An 18,206-nucleotide genomic window follows, 5' to 3' on the forward strand; every position below is an offset into this window, starting at 1 on the left:
CCCCACCATGTGACTTGCATTAGCAGTTTTGCCTCATGTCTCTGAGCTGGCCAGCCAGGCTGCCTCTGAAAGGGCCATGAAGGGCCGGGCAGCAAAGCGTTCCCTTAGTGGCAGAGAGGGAGCAGCACAGCTGCGCCAGGAGCGTGTCTCTCCCTGCCAGGATCAGGCTGTAACTCATCTTCTCACAGCTTGTCCAGCTGCTCCTTAAAATAGATGCTCCTGGCTGTGCACAGGGCACAGAGCCCTGTCCTGTGACAGCTGCCCCAAGATTCCAGCAGCTTCAGAGCCCAGCACTGTCTGCTGGCAGAGCAGGCCCTGGCCATCGGCTGCTGTCTGAGCAGGAAGCAGCATCGCAGTGCTGCGCCTGAAAAGGCTTCTGAGCAAACCTGGAGGGAGCTAGCGCCCAGGGCAGGAGCCCCCCAGTGCATTGTGCTCAGGGCAGGTACCACGAGGCGGGGCAAGAGGGTGCTTGTACTGTCTGTTCCCAGTCCCCCCCACCGCTCCGGGGTAAAATTCAGGGGTAAGTGGCCATCAGTGAAACGGACTGAGTGTGACTAAGCACACTGCGCTGCACCCAGGCCAACACAATCCCTGTGGCACATGCTTGTCAGGAGGGAGCAGTGTTTGCATTTGCGCTCCCCACAGGCTCCCCGGTCTGCTCAGACCTCTGACATCACCATCCTGTGAGTGCTGCAGCCTCTGTGGGTGGGCCCGGAGCCCCCTGCACATTCCTCCTCCCTGGCAGGCTCCCTCACCCCGCAGGCTCACCCACTCGTCGCTCTTTTCCCCGCACAGATAAGGCCCAGTGGCAGCTGGAGTACCCCTACTGCGGTGGGCAGATGCAGTCTCCCATCAATATTGACACCAATTCCACAATCTTCAGCCCTGAGCTGCAGCCTGTTGTGCTGGCAGGTTGCAACCTGGACCCCAGTGAGCAGCTCAGCCTAATGAACAACGGACACACAGGTCAGTGGCGGGGCTGAGTCGTGTGTGCTGGGCTCACAGGGCATGGAACTTGCTTCACAGGGTGCTCAGACGAGATGGGATATTTTGAGACATTTCCCATAGATTAGTCCTGGCCTCTTCCAGCAGGGGGCGCTGTGTGGAGTGGGGCAGGAGCACTCACTGTGGGACTCACAGCTACTCCAGCCCCAGCCTCTCCCAACAGGGGGCACCCTAAGGAGTGGCGCAGGGCACTGGCTGTGGGGGGAGCTCCCAGCTGCCCCAGCCTTTCCCAGCAGGAGGAACTGCAGGGAGTGGGGCAGGAGTGCTGGCTGTTGGGGGAGCTTAGGGCTGCCAGGTGTCCGATTGTTGACGGGAACGCCCGGTCGAAAAGGGACCTTGGTGGCTCTGGTCAGCACCACCGAGTGGGCCATTGAAAGTCCAGTTAGCGGTGCTGCTGGGCTAAAGCAGGCTCGACCCTACCTCTCCTGGCACCACGCTGGGCCCCAGAAGCAGCCAGCAGGTCCAGCTCCTAGGCAGGGGGGCCATAGGGCTCCACGCGCTGCCCCTGCCCCGAGAACCGGCTCCGCACTCCCATTGGCTGGAAACCACGGCCAGTGGGAGCTGGGGGAGTGGTGCCTGCGGGCGAGAGCAGTGAGTGGAGCCTCCTGCCTAGGAGCCGGACCTGCTGGCCACTTCTGGGGTGCAGCACGGTGCCAGGACAGGCAGGGAGCCTGCTGACCCACACCGCGCCACTGACCAGGAGCCGCCGGAGGTAAGCCCTGAGCCCCAGCCCTGACCCCCAACCCCCTGCCCCAGCCCTGATCCCCCTCCTGCACCCCAAACCACTCATCCCCGACCCCACCCCAGACCCACAACCCCAGCCAGAGCCCGTCACCCCCTCCCACACCCCAACCCCCTGCCCCAGCCCAGTGAAAGTGAGTGAGGATGTGGGAGAGCGAGCCACTGAGGGAAGGGGAATGTAGTGAGTGTGGGGGCAGGGCCTTGGGGCAGGGGTGGGGCTAGGGTGTTCAGTTTTGTGCAATTAGGAAGTTGGCAACCCTAGGGGAGCTTTCAGCTACTTCAGTCCCAGCCTCACCCAGCAGAGGCGCTGTGGGGAGCAGGGGGGCAGGAGCGCTGGCCGTGGGGGGAGCTCCCGGCTACTCCAGCCTGGTCTCTCCCAGCAGAGGGGACGCTGTGGGGAGCAGGGGGGCAGGAGCGCTGGCAGTGGGGGGAGCTCCCAGCTACTCCAGCCTGGTCTGTCCCAGCAGAGGGGACGCTGTGGGGAGCAGGGGGGCAAGAGCGCTGGCTGTGGGGGAGCTCCCGGCTACTCCAGCCTGGTCAGTCCCAGCAGAGGGGACGCTGTGGGGAGCGGGGGGGCAGGAGCGCTGGCTGTGGGGGAGCTCCTGGTTTTACAGTTCCAGTCTCCCCCAGCAGGCCCCACTGGGGTGCCAGGTCTGGGTAAGCTCTGGGCTCACTGTTCTGCCCCTCCCAGTGAAGGTTCCCTGACTGTCCTAGAGTTTCATAGATTCCTGGATTCCAAGGCCAGAAGGGACCATCAGATCCCTAGTCTGACCTGCTCTGTAGCACACGCCCTTGAATCCAACCACAGTCCCCTGCACTGAGCCCCAGAACTTGTTTGGCTAAAGCAGCTTCCAGAAAGGCAGCCAGGCTTGAAGATGTCAAAGAGTCGGGGAGTCCAGCACTGCCTCTGGCAGTGTGCGCCAGGTGTTACTCACGTAAAAACATTCTTCCAAATTTGTGCCTGATTTCTCATTTGAATTCATGTGGTTTCAGCTCCCAGCCATAGGTTCTTGTTCTGCCTTTCTCTGCTCAAGTAAAGAGCCCTTGGAACCTGTTATTTTCTTCCCAGGAAGGTACTTAGGGCTAAGGTACTTAGGTAAATAAGGGTTTGTGTACATGGGGACACACAGGAAAATTAATCTGAATTAGCCAAAGGTATGAATTTAAAGTGGATTAGTTAAACTGTCTTGAACTCCTGTGTGGATGCTCTTATTCAGAGTTAGAGTGGCCTTTTTTCAGTTTTGTTTAGTTCACTTTAATTCTGATTCAGAGTGTCCACGTAGGGGTTTAATATGATTTAACTAATCCACTTTAAACGTTAGTTTCCTGAGTGTTCCTGTGTTGTAGACAAACTCTACACCATAATCAAGTCACCTCTCAATCTCCTTTTTGATTAAACAGATGGAGGTCTCTCACTAGGAGACATTTTCTGTAGCACTCAACTCATTTTTATAGATCTTTTCTTCACCCTCTCTAATTTTTAAATGTGGACCCCAGAACTGGGCGCAAGTTCCAGTATCGGCCTCACCAATGCCTTATACAGGGATAAAAGCACCTGCCTGCTCCTCTGCTATCCCCTATTTACACCCCCAAGGATCTCATTAGCCCCTTGTGCCGCAGAGTTGCACTGGGAGCTCCCGTTGTATTGCTGGTGCACTGTAACCCCTAAATCCTCTTCTGAGTTGCTGCTCCCCAGGACTGTAAGTGCTGTAGCCCCCGTCTGTAAGTGCAGCCTGGATTCCTTGTTCTTACATGGAGAACTTGGCATTTGGCTGCATTAAAGCACATTTTGTTGGAATGGGCCCAGCTTACCAAGTGATCCAGATTGGTCTGTGTGGCTGCCCTGTTCTCATCCTTATTGCTCTGCCGATCTTTGTGGCATCAGCAGTGACTTACTGCCAGAGCATTAGTGAAACTGTTGAATAGTGTCAGGCCTTGAACTGATCCCTGCAGAACCTCACTATAGACTCCCCTGATCAGTGAGGATTCCCCATTGGCAGCTGTTTTTTGAGAGCTGTTGGTAAGCTGGGGCATAATCCATTTAACGTGTGCTCTGTTTCTGCTGTATAGTGCTACGGTTTTAACTGCGTGTTGCACTGTACTGAGTCTCAGTGTGTTACATCTCTACCCTTCCCTCTCTCAACCAAACTCCTAACTGCATCAAAGAATGCAATCGGTTTCTTTGCCAAGACCTGGTTTCCATTACACCACATTGACTATTTTCGATAACACACATCTCCGCCTGGTGCCAGCGCATGGATCAGAGCCCACCTCCGACTCCTCTCCCGCTTCACTCCCTCTCTCCTGCAGTTGTCCTTCAGCTGCCAGGCTCTCTGACTATTGCCAGCGGCTACCCCCAGGAGCACAGAGCAATGCAGCTGCACCTGCACTGGGGCTCCCCGGCAGGGCCGGGCTCAGAACACACTGTGGACGGACGCCGCTATGATGGGGAGGTAAAGATCCGTCGTGGACCTTCCCCTCTTGCCTGCTGCTCCCCGGGTGTGCCTCAGTTACTGGCGATGATCACATCAGTCCCACCCGCTCCAGCTGTCTGCACAGGGTGAGGGCTAGGGCCCTGAGGGGGTTGTGGCACCCCCAGGTCACTGGCTGCCCTTTGTCCACACTGCAGCTCCGTTGGCGGGGAGTTGCCACCCCTGCCCTCAGTGGAGTGCTCCGACCACAATCTCCGCTCTTGACTCAGACCCTCTCAGGGCACAGGTCAAGTGCCCAGTGCCAGCAACCCAGAGGGAGGAATCCTGCGCTTCGGGCTGAGCAACTGAAATCAAAGCAGAGTTTATGACACAGCCTGAAACATGGAAGCAGAGGGGAAGTGAGGCATGGAAGGGACCTTGTGCCAGCAGGGTGGGGGTGGGGAGAGAATAGCCTGGAGCCAGGCACCCGGTGCACAGCGCAGGGACAGACCCACACGGGGAGCACTCACTCTGCGTACAGGATAAACAATCCATACTGCTCTGCAGCCAGACTGCCCTGGCACTAACCAGGTGCTCGGGCCACAGGGAGCCCACCCCCACCTAAGTCCAGGGCCCATCGCAGCCCCCTTTAAAATTGCCCGAGAATGTGCCTGGGGGGCACAAACTATCCCAGGGGACCCAGGCCCTAAGGAGGGGTCAACGCAGAGCTCCCAGTGCAGGCTGCCCTGTGCTGGAGGATGATTCATCTTTTCCCCAGAACTCTGGCCCGCTTCTTGGCATGTGAGGGCCGTGATATTCTCTGGGCCTGGGAGTGGGGACAGCTCGCTGTGCCCTCGTCCTTGGCACCAGCCCAGAGCTGTGTGGTCACAGAGATCCTGGGGCTGTTTGCCGCCTGGGTCTGGTTCCTAACTTGTTCTACCCTCCCTCCCCCATTGCTGTTCACACGGAGCCGCCAGGGCCCAGTGCATCAGGGAGGACAGGAGTTGGAGCTGGCTGCCAGCATGCTGCTGTCCCAGCGAGAGGGGCACCAGGGAGACGACCTTGAGCCCTGCCCCATGTGCAGAAAATGGGGGAGGCTGGTGGCAGGGTGGGCTCTTGGGGCAGCAGGGGCTGGCAGCAGCAGCAGTATGCTCAGGTCACCGTAAATGGTTTGGGGAGCTTGCCTGGTGCCAAGTGGGGGGCTCTGGCCAGGTGACCAAGCCCCAGGCGCTGCTAATGGAGAGGCCCTAGTGCTGGGGCTGGCCACACCTGGTTGGGTCACCCTGGGACCAGTACAGGTCTGGGTGGTCCAGCACTCATCCATGGCACAATGGAGCCTCAGGGGGTTCTGTGCTTTGATTCCAGATCCATATGGTTTATTACAACCCCAGCTATGAGAGCATCAAAGAGGCAATGAGGCAGCCCGGTGGCCTAGCAGTGCTGGCAGCTTTCCTGCAGGTGATGCCAATGGGGGCAGTCACTGGGAAGGTGGGGTGGGGGCAGTGCCTGGCAGGGATGTTCTGATCACTGGGCTGGGCGTGGCAGGGTAGGCGAGGACTGAGGCAATTCTGGGGTGGAGGGAAATAGGGGCAGTGGAGGGCAGGGGATCTCCAGGAGGGAGGAATGCCCTGTCAACTGGGCCATGCCAGTGCGGAGATGGGACATGCCCCGATCACCAGGCCATGCTGGTGGTGGGAGGCAGAATGTGCTCTGCACACTGGTCCAGGTGAGGTTAGGGGATGCCCTAATCGCTGGTCAGTGGTAGGGTTCATGCTTTGATCCTGATCAGGGGGTGGAAGGGCCGTGCTGGGGGATGCCCTGACCCCAGCCAAGTCAGTCAGGGAGGTCACAGGTCGATCCTCTGCCTGTGAGAGTGATATTAGTCCCATGTTCGGAGCGATGCTCCCTGCTGTGACCCAGCTGCGGGGGCTCAATAGGCAGGAGACTTGCCCTTCCTAGTGCCTGTGCTCTCACACCTGCTGAGTCTGTGCGTTACAGGTTGGGCCGGAGGACAACGTGCACTATCAGCCTCTGCTTGAGCAGCTGGATGAGATCCAAGAGGAAGGTAAAGCCTTTGCGTGCCTAATGCCCACCATGGGGACAGCCCGGGGCAGCGAGTGAGCTGCCTGCTGCATGGAGAGGCTTGTGCATGCCAGACAGACAGAGGCAGGCAGCTCCTGTGAGACAGACAGACAATGAGTGGCCCGCTCAGCCAAGGCCTTTCAGGGATTCCCGCTCAGCATTTGCATACCTGTCTCATCCCTCGGGATTCTCCGGGCTCCCACTCTGCACCTGTCCCAATGACATGACTTCCCTGGTGCCTTAGGCTTGTCCATCCGGGGCTTGTGCAGACTGGCTGTGCCTGTCCAGTGCATTGTGCTTCTGCAGCGAAACCAGGGGGCAGTTCCCATGCGGCGGAGCAGTCACCGCTCACCGTATCTGGGGGTTGGCTCCTGGGGACGTGCTGACCAGGATCTTGCTGTCCTGATTCGGATCCCCAGGGGCCTGTGCAGTTCTTGATTGTTGCTGTGCTCTAGTCCGTGGAGCTGTGCTGCTCTAGATCGTGCTGTCTCTCTATTCTAGAGCATGGAGACATGCTGCTCTAGAGCACCGGCAGTATTTTTTCCCTTCTAGGCAAGGAAACGGCAGTGGCTGGGTTCAATATTGAAGGGTTGCTGCCTACCAACCTAGGCCGCTATTACCGCTACAGTGGCTCTCTGACCACCCCTCCCTGCTACCAGACGGTGAACTGGACTGTCTTCAACCAGACGGTGTTGCTGTCCAAGGAGCAGGTCCGTCCGGGGGGTGAGGGCCTGCCTGTTCTCCTCTTGGGCGTGGGTGGGGCTGCCCGCAGGTGGCTCTGCCATGCCTGTCACACTAGGAGCTGCGAGCCAGCACCAGCAACGGTGGGGGTGGGGGTGGCCCGTAGGCAACCGGAGACCACCTGAAGCCAGCCCCCCTTGCACCAGGGCACTGAGTGCTGAATCCTGGCTGCGTTCATGAGGCTCCCAGGGGCGGCTTAGTGACTCCGTTCAACCCTCCCTCTCCAGATCTCGCTGCTGGAGACCACGCTGCAGGGAGACGATGACAAGGATCTGCAGAACAACTTCCGGCTAACCCAGAGCCTGCACGGACGGAAAGTCCTGGCGAGTTTCCAGGCAGCCCTCAGCCCGAGGCGGGTCCCGCTTCCTGGTAAGGAGCCGTGGGATGTGGCTGGCCGGTTCTCTCCTGCATGCCACCTTGACACAGACAAGCCTGGCAGAGCAGAGCAGAATCAGGATGCTGGTGTCCCAGGAAGGAATAGCTCACGTAAGCTAGTATCAATGAGCGCTGGGCCCACAACAATGCAAGGGGCTCTGTGGGGAGAGGCAGCTTGGTCTCCAGGGCCCACTCTGTCCTGGCCTCACAGCTGACATGCCAGCAGGGCACAAAAGGAATGTGTCTGAACAAATAGTCACAGCAAGTTGTTTGCAGTTTTCGCCAGCTCACTTTGGGACCCAGGCGTTTGGGTGCTTCTCTGTGTGTCCCCAGCCCTGCTAGCCAAAGCCAGGCAGGAGCTGCAGGGGAGCCGGGCTCTTTGAAATCCCAGAACACACCCTCCAGGGGTATTTTGTTCCTCCCACTTCTGGGCCTGGCTATGCCTCTGCCCCACTTCTGAAAGAGCTTGGTCAGTTCAGCTTCTTTGAACCCTTCCCTGGAACACCCCTTCCCCAGCTTAGGTGCTTGTTGAGCTTCCTGACCCATCAGTGGTCTAGGAAAGCCGCAGTCTCACTGCCCCACTTCTGAAGCACTCAACGACTGAGGCTGGGCCAAGCAAGTGGGCCGAGCCCCGGCATGCCTCTGCGTCTCACCCACAGACAAAGCCACCCTGTGCAGGATACAGCTGGTGTGTACCAGGCGATAACAGAACCATTAACAGCCTGTGATACCACATTGGGTAAACATTTGCCTGGCAGAGCCCCATCATGTGTCCCAAAGTCTTAGTGTTTTGGGCCCAGTTTCAGTTACTGCCTGTAGAGCAGACGATTAACCCACCACCAAGCCGCGTGTGCTGGTGGACGTGCCGGAGCCCTGGCACAGTGAGGGCGGCAGAGGCCTTGGAAATGGCAGTCACTGAGCTCGCCCTTACAGCACATGTCATGCAGGTGAGGGTGGGTTTCAAGGAGAGACAGTGCAGGCGCCCTAGAAAGAGGGGTCACATGCTGTGGGCTCAGCAAGCCCTGGGGATGTCAATCCTGCTGCTGCCCAGCGTGAAGGAGGAACCAGACTCGCTGGAGAAGAACATGTCCCTGACTCTGCCCCACAGGCTCCTTGATGTATCTGCACAGACGTAACACGGCTCCCTGAAGCAGTGAGGAGAGGCAGGTCTGGGTGTCCCACCTCCACAGGGGGATATGATCCCCTCTGTCACGTGGGGGAGCACAAAACCATCAGTGGGCTCTGGCCAGAGCTGCTGCCCCAAACCAGGACGAGCTGAGCCCTTCTCTAACCCCTTAGCTGGGGCTGCTCTCCCACACAGCAGCCTGGGTGCCCCAGGGAGACAGTGTGATTGTTCCAGGACAGCAGGAGGGGACAGGGTGACACGCTAACGGGCTGTTCTTCCTCTACCATCCCAAACATTACCGCTTAAAACAGGCTCTGGAGGGAACGGAGTCTGGGACTCGCAGCCTCACAGGGAGTGGGGCAGAGGGGGGGACTGTAGCACTATGATGGGCCACAGTGCCTCCTTGCCTGCAGTGACCATGGTCTGGCAAGAGCCTCTGCCTTTGGGCAGATGTGGGAAAGGAAATGGGCTGCAGGCCAGGCTGGGGCTGAGCTGCCTCCGGCTGCACGTGAGACCAGGCAACTCGGTGGTGGCACTGAGCATGTCGGCCGTACCAGGAGGCCCCGGCGCTGCACATTGTAAGGGCGGGGCTGGCAAGAGCTGCCCCAGCCATGGCTCCTGGGGTCTGCCCGCCCCTTTCCCAGCCAGGCATTGAGTACCCGGGGCACAGTGCGAGTGATTCGTCTATCACACCCTGGTCAGCGCTTGGCTGCTGCCTTGGGGAATGGCAGAGGACCCTGCAGCTCTGTCCCTGCTAGGTGCTTGCTGGAGTGGGGCGGGGGGGGGCTGTCTCTCGCGGCCACACCAGCTCCCTCTGTAAGTGCCCTGGTTGAGGGGGCTCGAAGGGCCCCTTGTGATGGTGTCTTGTGGGGGGAGTGATGGTTAGCACAGGGCAGTGCGGGTGCTGCTGGGCTTGCTCTGCTCGCTTTGCTGTAGGCACTGAACCTGCAGTGAGAGCTGAAGCCATTGGTAGCATGGCTGAGGGCCCATTTCCTGTGTGCCTCTTTAATTTCTGCTGGCTGGGCATCCGGGGTTCTGGCCCTCCTGGGGTGGTGCTCATGAGCTTGCACCCTGGTGCAGCATGCACCCACGGGCCAGGGCTCTGCTGGAACAGCTCAGATCCACTGACCCACTCTTGGGCCTCTATGGCTCCCAGAAGTTAAAGGTCCCTGGAGGTGGGGGAGGGAAGTGGCTAGGCCCAGCTAATGCATCTCTGTTGTCTTTGGGGCAGGTGATGCAGCTCAGAGGGACAGATTCCCTCTGGCAAGTTCCTGGCGCACTGGCTGCTGGGTGGAGAGGTCCACAGGCTCAGTGGGAGGAGGCCCTCCCAGAGCAGCATCCTCTGACTCCGGCCTAGCCCTGGACATCTCTGTCAGGCTATAGCAGGGCGTGGAACTTGGCTTGGGGTTGTGTATGCGGGAGGAAGGTGCCACTTGCTGCAGAGTTCAGGGCTTTCTTCGTGGCAGCCTGCAGTTCAGCATGACTCCTCCAGCCAGGCTGGGCCCAGGTCCCTGATCTGAGCCAGACCCCTGTCTCTGCCACCCAGGTGCTGTGGGCAGTGCCTAGGGCAGGGGTGGGCAAACTATGGTCCAGGGGCCACATCCGGCCCTTCAGATATTTTAACCTGGCCCTCAAGCTCCTGCCAGGGAGCGGGGTTGGGAGCTTGCTCCCCACAGCTCCAGGAAGCAGGGGCATGTCCTCCCTCCGGCTCCTACACATAGGGACAGCTAGGGGACTCCACACACTGCCTCCGCCCCAAGCACCGCCCCTGCAGCTCCCATTAGTCAGCAAATGGGGCCAATGGAAGTTGCAGTGGCGGCGCCTGCAGGCAGGGCAGTGCGCAGAGCCGCCTGGCCGCGCCTCCACGTAGGAGCCAGAGGAGGACATGCCGCTGCTTCTGGGAGCTGCTTGAGGTAAGCGCCGCCCAGAGGCTGCACCCCTGACCCTCTCCCGCACCCCAACCCCCTGCCCCAGTCTGGAGCCCCCTTCTGCACCCTGAACTCCTCATTTCTGGCCCCACCTCAGAGTCCATACCCCCAGCTGGAGCCCTCACTCCCTCCTGCACCCCAACCCCCAATTTTGTGAGCATTAATGGCCCACCATAAAATTTCCATACCCAGATGTGGCCCTCAGGCCAAAACGATTGCCCACGCCTGGCCTAGGGGCACACGGTCCCAAAGGAAGCCAAGTTCCCGGCAGGGAATCAGGTGTAACCCTTCTGCCTGTCACAGTTGGCAGCAACAAGGGCCGGGTTCAGTATCTAGGGGTTCCATTCCAATAACACAATGCAAACCGGCTCAAGCCCCCACCCAGTGACCTGGGACAAATATATACCACCCCCGCTGGGCGCCTCCAAGAGTCAATACTTCCCCTCTCGCAAGCACATAGTCTGAGTGTGGCAAAAAGCCTTTTAATAACAGAGAGAAACAATGTGGCATTATGTTGGGGAAACATCACCAACAGGATTCATAACACAACCCACGAGCAAAACCCACCCCAAGCAAATTGGGGCGTGCCCTTTCCCTTTGGTTCTTGAGTCCAGCAACCCCAAATCACCCAAAGTCCCAAAAGTCCAACGACGCAAAAGTCTCTGTCCCTGGTTAGGGCAGCCCCAGAGTTCAAAAGTTTATCTGCAGAGTTTTAACCTCCCAACTTGGGTGGAGATGGGGGTGTGTGTTAAGGGGCACCTTACGTGGTCCAACACTGATGGCCCACCTCTCCATGGGGCTCCGCTCTGCCAGCCGCTCTGCTCTGCTCGCCATCCCACAAACTGAACTGCTCCACCAGCCGCTCTGCCCACCGTGCTGCAAATGGCTCCACCATATAGCGTCAGGCTCCCCCACTACTCAACACAACACTCAGTGATGTCAGCTCTTAGGTGATTTCAGCTTGCAGTAGGGGAGCCCCAGTGCTGGTGCACCCTTAGCCCAAAGCGAATGCAGCTCAGCAGCCTGTGACTAGACTCCTAATGGAATCACAGTTAGCTCTGACATTCCACAGTGGAGAGAGGAGGAAGTGCAATTAGCCTGTAAGGCCCTCCCCAGAGGGCCCATGCCACCAAGTATTAATACCTGTCCCCAGCCTCTCTCAGTTCATAGTTTTGGAACCCATGACCCTTGTCTAGCGAGTGCTACTTAAAAAGAAAAGGAGGACTTGTGGCACCTTAGAGACTAACCAATTTATTTGAGCATGAGCTTTCGTGAGCTACAGCTCCCTTCATCGGATGCATATTGTGGAAAGAACAGAAGATCTTTTTATACATACAAAGCATGAAAAAATGGGTGTTTATCACTACAAAAGGTTTTCTCTCCCCCCACCCCACTCTCCTGCTGGTAATAGCTTATCTAAAGTGATCACTCTCCTTACAATGTGTATGATAATCAAGGTGGGCCATTTCCAGCACAAATCCAGGGTTTAACAAGAACGTCTGAGGAAGGGGGGCAATATGAACAAGAGGCTGCTCGGCAGCTCTCCAACACCACTTTCTACAAGCCATTACCCTCTGATCCCACTGAGAGTTACCAAAAGAAACTACAGCATTTGCTCAAGAAACTCCCTGAAAAAGCACAAGAACAAATCCCCACAGACACAACCCTGGAACCCCGACCTGGGATATTCTATCTATTACAGTTATTCTGAAACCTGTCAGAGTGCTACTTAGTTGATGGCGAGTCCCTCCATCATAACAAAAGACCAAGTGCAGTTCCACTGTCCTTGATTCCCATAATCAGGGTAATAACAATTTATTCTTCCTGCCCCAATAACAGAGACACTGGGGATCCCACAGCTACCAAAGTGACCATTTGGGCAGCTATGGCCTCATTCTAGGCGGTGTGGGTGTGCCTATGCAAATGAGATCAGCCCCTGAAGTTCTTTTCCGCAACTTAGAATCATAGAATATCAGGGTTGGAAGGCACCTCAGGAGGTCATTTAGTCCAAACCCCTGCTCAAAGCAGGACCAATCCCCAATTAAATCATCCCAGCCAGGGCTTTGTCAAGCCTGACCTTAAAAACTTCAAAGGAAGGAGATTCTACCACCTCCCTAGGTAACGCATTCCAGTGTTTCACCACCCTCCTAGTGAAAAAGTTTTTCCTAATATCCAATCTAAACCTCCCCCACTGCAACTTGAAACCATTACTCCTTGTTCTGTCATCTGCTACCACTGAGAACAGTCTAGATCCATCCTCTTTGGAACCCCCTTTCAGGGAGTTGAAAGCAGCTATCAAATCCCCCCTCATTCTTCTCTTCTGCAGACTAAATAATCCCAGTTCCCTCAGCCTCTCCTCATAAGTCATGTGTTCCAGACCCCTAATCATTTTGTTGCCCTCCGCTGGACTCTCCAATTTATCCACACCCTTCTTGTAGTGTGGGGCCCAAAACTGGACACAGTACTCCAGATGAGGCCTCACCAATGTCGAATAGAGGGGAACGATCACGTCCCTCGATCTGATGGCTATGCCCCTACACTTATACATCCCAAAATGCCATTGGCCTTCTTGGCAACAAGGGCACGCTGTTGACTCATATCCAGCTTCTCGTCCACTGTCACCCCAGGTCCTTTTCCGCAGAACTGTTGCCTAGCCGTTCGGTCCCTAGTCTGTAGCGGTGCATTGGGTTTTTCCATCCTAAGTGCAGGACCCTGCACTTATCCTTGTTGAACCTCAGATTTCTTTTGGCCCAATCCTCCAATATGTCTAGGTCCCTCTGTATCCTATCCCTGCCCACCAGCGTATCTACCACTCCTCCCAGTTTAGTATCATCCGCAAATTTGCTGAGAGTGCAATCCACACCATCCTCCAGATCATTTATGAAGATATTGAACAAAACCGGCCCCAGGACCGACCCTTGGGGCACTCCGCTTGACACCGGCTGCCAACTAGACATGGAGCCATTGATCACTTGCCAGACCTCACCACCAGATGTCAGGGTGGAGCTCATCCGGACTCTGCTTACACAGGCAAAGCCGAGCCTAACAGAGACTTGTGCTGAACAAACGGGGCACAGCAGTCAGAGCCCTGACTTTACCTGCCTGGCCCCTCATGCAGGGTCCTGCCCCATTAGTGAGGGCTTCGGGCTGGGACGAGCATTCTAGAAAGAGTCTAAAGCTGCCTGCAGGGTGGTCCCAGGGGCAGGGATGGCATGGGCACAGGATTTGGAGTGTCCTTGCCGCAGGAGTTTGAATTCAGTGAGTCTCTGGGCTGTTTACGGGATGAGGGGGAGACTGTGAGGGTTCCTGGAACATTTTTGGATGTGGGTGCGGGGCCAGGGTTGGGCTGTTCCTGGCTTCGGTGCAGGCATTCCAGGGGAGTTGCTGGGTATACCTGGGCTGGGGGGATGGCTGAGGGGTGATCACAGGGGGTGCTGGGAGGCCCCTGGATCATGCGTGTTTGAGTCCCTGTATCTCACCACAGACGGTGGAGTTCCCCCCATGACGCCCGCCCCTGACGGTGCCACAGAGGGAAGCACGGACGAAGCTCCAGGAGCAGGTATCGCTTGCCTCCTGGTGGCTTTTGTTATCCCCTCTGGGGCTGGCTCTGGCTCTGCCCTGTCCGTCTCCCTGCAGCCAGCACAGCTGTGGGGGGCTCCACCTTGTCTGCGCAGAGTCAGAGCCTCTGCTGGGGCTCTGGCCAGAGGCTTCGGGGCTCTGAGGGGCAGCGTGGCCTGACTCTGCTGGTGGCTGGGTGCGGCTGTGGATCTGTGCAGGTTGAGTGCTCCTGAGGGGCAGGGGCTCGGGACTATCTCAGTGGCTGGCTGTGGGGGATGGATGGCTCTGCTCCGGGGGGGGGGAGGGATGGGGCGGGGTGCCTGCTGGAAGGAGGGGTGTGGGGTGGTCTCAGTGGCTGGCTGTGGGGGATGGATGGCTCTGCTCGGGGGGGGGGGATGGGGCGGGGTGCTTGCTGGAGGGAGGGGCGTGGGGTGGTCTCAGTGGCTGGCTGTGGGGGATGGGCTCTGCTGTACTAGGTATTCCCAGGGGTCTTTTTGGAGGGTGGGGGGATGGGAGTGTCAGTAGCTAGTTTGTCCCCTGTATCTCAGACTCTTGCTGGCTGGGGTGTTTTGTTTCTTTTAAACACCGTATGGGGGGGTGGAGGGAGAGAGATAGGCCATGAAGGGCCTTGAAAGGGAAGCAAGGAAGCAAATGTTGGATATGCTAGAGCCGTGGTTCTCAGCCAGGGGTCCGGGGCCCCCTGGGGGGCTGCGAACAGGTTTCAGGGGGGCCGCCAAGCAGGGTCAGCGTTAGACTTGCTGGGGCCCAGGGCAGAAAGCCGAAGTCCCACTGCATGGGGCTGAAGCCCACAGCCCTGAGCCCCGCCACTCGGGGCTGACCCTGAAGCCTCAGTAATGTAGCTTTGCAGGGGCCCCTGTGGCGGGGGGCCCCAGGCAAGTGCCCGGCCTGCTCCCCCCTAACGTCGACCCTGGCTTTTATGTGCAGAAAACCAGCTGCTGTGGCACAGGGGGGCCGTGGAGTTTTTACAGCATGTTGCGGGGGGGTGAGAACCCCTGTGCTAGAGAAGAGGGTGGCAGGGGAGGGATCTGTGGCCAGAGCGACAGGCTAGGAAATTAGCTTTGCAACAGCATTCCCCATGCATATGAGACACGCGTCAAGACTGACGCAGTAATGGAGACATGAGCTGACGTGTTCTAGCTTGTGATTGGATACAAAAGGTCGTATCTTAGTGATGTTATGCAAAAAAAGCTGCAAGACTCAGGCTCAATCTGGATGTGAGGAACTAGAGAGTGCTCCATGTCAATGATGACACCCCAGTTCCAGGCCTGAGTGACGAGCAGGGTTCTGTTGTTGTCCACTGTGGTCAGGAAAGGAGGTAGTGGACTTGTGTTTTGCGGGAGATTAAGAGCTCTGGTTTAGCCATGTTGCACTTGAGCTCACGGTGAGACTTCCAGGAGGCAATGTCAGCGAGAGAGGCTGAGATGTTAGTGTTCTACAGAATGAGACTGGTCTGTGAATCACCATCATAGAGCTGGTATTGTGTTTGCAGATGAAATTACTCAGTGCTAGGTGTAGCGGGAGACGAGCCGGGGCCCAAGGCCAGAGCCCTGAGGAACCCCCCAGACAGCTGAAGTGGAACTGAGGGGGAAGTTCAGAAGGACTCCTTGTAGGAGCAATTGGAGAGGTGGGAGGAGACTCAGCGAAGGGCAGTCACACAAGCCAAGGCAGGACAAGACTTCAAGAAGAGCCTGGGCGACTGGGTGGCAGGCAGCTGACAGGTCAAGGCGGATGGGTCTGTGGCGGCTAAGAGGTCATGACAGACTTGGGTGAGTGTGAAGCGCAAGGAACAAGAGCCAGAGTGGAGCAGAACGCCAGCCAGCGAGCGTAAACCTTGTGTCCTGTGGCCTTAGAACTGAAAGGGAACTGAGCTTGTTTGTTATGATGGGAGAAACTAAAGCATGCCTGCCGGCCATGGGAAGGTGTTGTCACAGAGGGGCATGCCCCAGAGACCAGTGAGCGGTTACGGAGAAGGGTAAAGGAGGAAATGAGAGTGGCACAAGGGAGCAGATGGTCCTGGGGATCGAGGAGGCGAGCAGATGAGAAATTTCTGCCTCTGTTCTCAGGGAGAAGGCGGCGAGAGCTGTAGGAGGCAAAGGGAAGGCAAGCCGAGAGGGGGAAGGTCACATTATAGTTTGTCAATCTGCTCTTGGAAGGAATTGCCGCATTCCTTTGTGGAGAGAGCAGCGGAGGCAGGAGGAGCAGAGGGTTTGAGGAGTGACTCAAATGTGGCAAAAAGAGGGCTGGGACTGTGGGGGTGCGACTCAGGTAAGGTGGAGACGTAGCGTCATTTAGCAAGGCTGCTGGCAGAGCTGAAAGAGGCGAGAACATAAGAAGGGCCCTACTGGGTCAGACCCAAGGTCCATCCAGCCCAGGATCCTGCCTGCTGACAGTGGCCAATGCCAGGTACCCCAGAGGGAGCGAACAGAACAAGGAATCACCAAGTGACCCATCCCCTGTCGCCCATTCCCAGCGTCTGGCAAACAGAGGCTAGGGACACCATCCCTGCCCATCCTGGCTCATAGCCATTGATGGACCTATCCTCCATGAACTTATCTAGTTCTTTTTTGAACCCTGTTATAGTCTTGGCCTTCACAACATCCTCTGGCAAGGAGTTCCACAGGTTGACTGTGCGCTGAGTGATGAAATACTTCCTTTTATTTGTTTTAAATCTGCTGCCCATTCATTTAATTTGGTGACCCCTAGTTCTTGTGTTATGAGAAGTATTAAACAACACTTCCTTATCTACTTTCTCTACACCAGTCATGATTTTATAAACCTCAATCATAGCTCCCCTTAGCTGTCTCTTTTCCAAGCTGAAAAGTCCCAGTCTTATTAATCTCTCCTCATATGGAAGCCGTTCCATACGCTGAATCATTTTTATTGCTCTTTTCTGAACCTTTTCCAAGTCCAATATAACTTTTTTGAGATGGGGTGACCACATCTGCACGCAGTATTCAAGATGTGGGCATACCATGGATTTATATACAGGCAACTTGATATTTTCTGTCCTATTATCGATCCCTTTCTTAATTATTGCCAGCATTCTGTTTGACGGCCGCTGCACATTGAGTGGATGTTTTCAGAGACCTATCCACAGTGACTCCAAGATCTCTTTCTTGAGTGGTAACAGCTAATTTAGACCCCATCATTGTATATGTATAGTTGGGATGATGTTTTCCAAAGTGCATTACTTTGCATTTATCAACATTAAATTTCATCTGCCATTTTGTTCCCAGTCACTCAGTTTTGAGAGACCCTTTTGTAGCTAAAAGAAAAGGAGTACTTGTGGCACCTTAGAGACTAACCCATTTATTTGAGCATAAGCTTTCGTGAGCTACAGCTCACTTCATCGGATGCATACCGTGGAAACTGCAGCAGACTTTATATATACACAGAGAATATGAAACAATACCTCCTCCCACCCCACTGTCCTGCTGGTAATAGCTTATCTAAAGTGATCATCAGGTGGGCCATTTCCAGCACAAATACAGGTTTTCTCACCCTCCACCCCCTCACACAAATTCACTCTCCTGCTGGTGATAGCCCATCCAAAGTGACAACTCTTTACACAATGTGCATGACAATCAAGTTGGGCTATTTCCTGCACAAATCCAGGCTACCAGCACTCCCAGCTACCTTCCAGACACCACTGACTTCCTGAGGAAACTTCAATCCACCGGTGATCTTCCTGATAACACCATCCTGGCCACTATGGATGTAGAAGCCCTCTACACCAACATTCCACACAAAGATGGACTACAAGCCGTCAAGAACACTATCCCCGATAATGTCACGGCTAACCTGGTGGCTGAACTTTGTGACTTTGTCCTTACCCATAACTATTTCACATTTGGGGACAATGTATACCTTCAGATCAGCGGCACTGCTATGGGTACCCACATGGCCCCACAGCATGCCAACATTTTTATGGCTGATTTAGAACAACGCTTCCTCAGCTCTCGTCCCCTAAAGCCCCTACTCTACTTGTGCTATATTGATGACATCTTCATCATCTGGACCCATGGAAAAGAAGCCCTTAAGGAATTCCACCATGATTTCAACAATTTCCATCCCACCACCAACCTCAGCCTGGTCCAGTCCACACAAGAGATCCACTTCCTGAACACTACAGTGCTAATAAACAATGGTCACATAAACACCACCCTATACCGGAAACCTACTGACCGCTATTCCTACCTGCATGCCTCCAGCTTTCAC

At 56.2% G+C, this 18,206-nt stretch overlaps 1 protein-coding gene across 3 annotated transcripts in view; it reads left to right on the forward strand.

Annotated features, from left to right (window-relative positions):
- The window catches only part of CA9 (carbonic anhydrase 9), a 70,308-nt gene that overhangs the window by 43,791 nt on the left and 8,311 nt on the right, over positions 1-18,206 (forward strand). For 2 of the 3 annotated variants that reach the window (XM_073343232.1, XM_073343233.1), the window contains exons 3-8: positions 796-966; positions 4,057-4,199; positions 5,523-5,615; positions 6,156-6,222; positions 6,792-6,949; positions 7,208-7,349. In XM_073343232.1, the coding sequence (XP_073199333.1) occupies positions 796-966; positions 4,057-4,199; positions 5,523-5,615; positions 6,156-6,222; positions 6,792-6,949; positions 7,208-7,349 (774 nt within the window). Of the gene's footprint in view, positions 1-795; positions 967-4,056; positions 4,200-5,522; positions 5,616-6,155; positions 6,223-6,791; positions 6,950-7,207; positions 7,350-13,893; positions 13,969-18,206 lie in introns of all 3 variants that reach the window. The other variant, XM_073343230.1, reaches the window with a different exon arrangement.

This window comes from Lepidochelys kempii, chromosome 5 (assembly GCF_965140265.1).
Source record: "Lepidochelys kempii isolate rLepKem1 chromosome 5, rLepKem1.hap2, whole genome shotgun sequence".
Taxonomy (NCBI): domain Eukaryota; kingdom Metazoa; phylum Chordata; order Testudines; family Cheloniidae; genus Lepidochelys; species Lepidochelys kempii.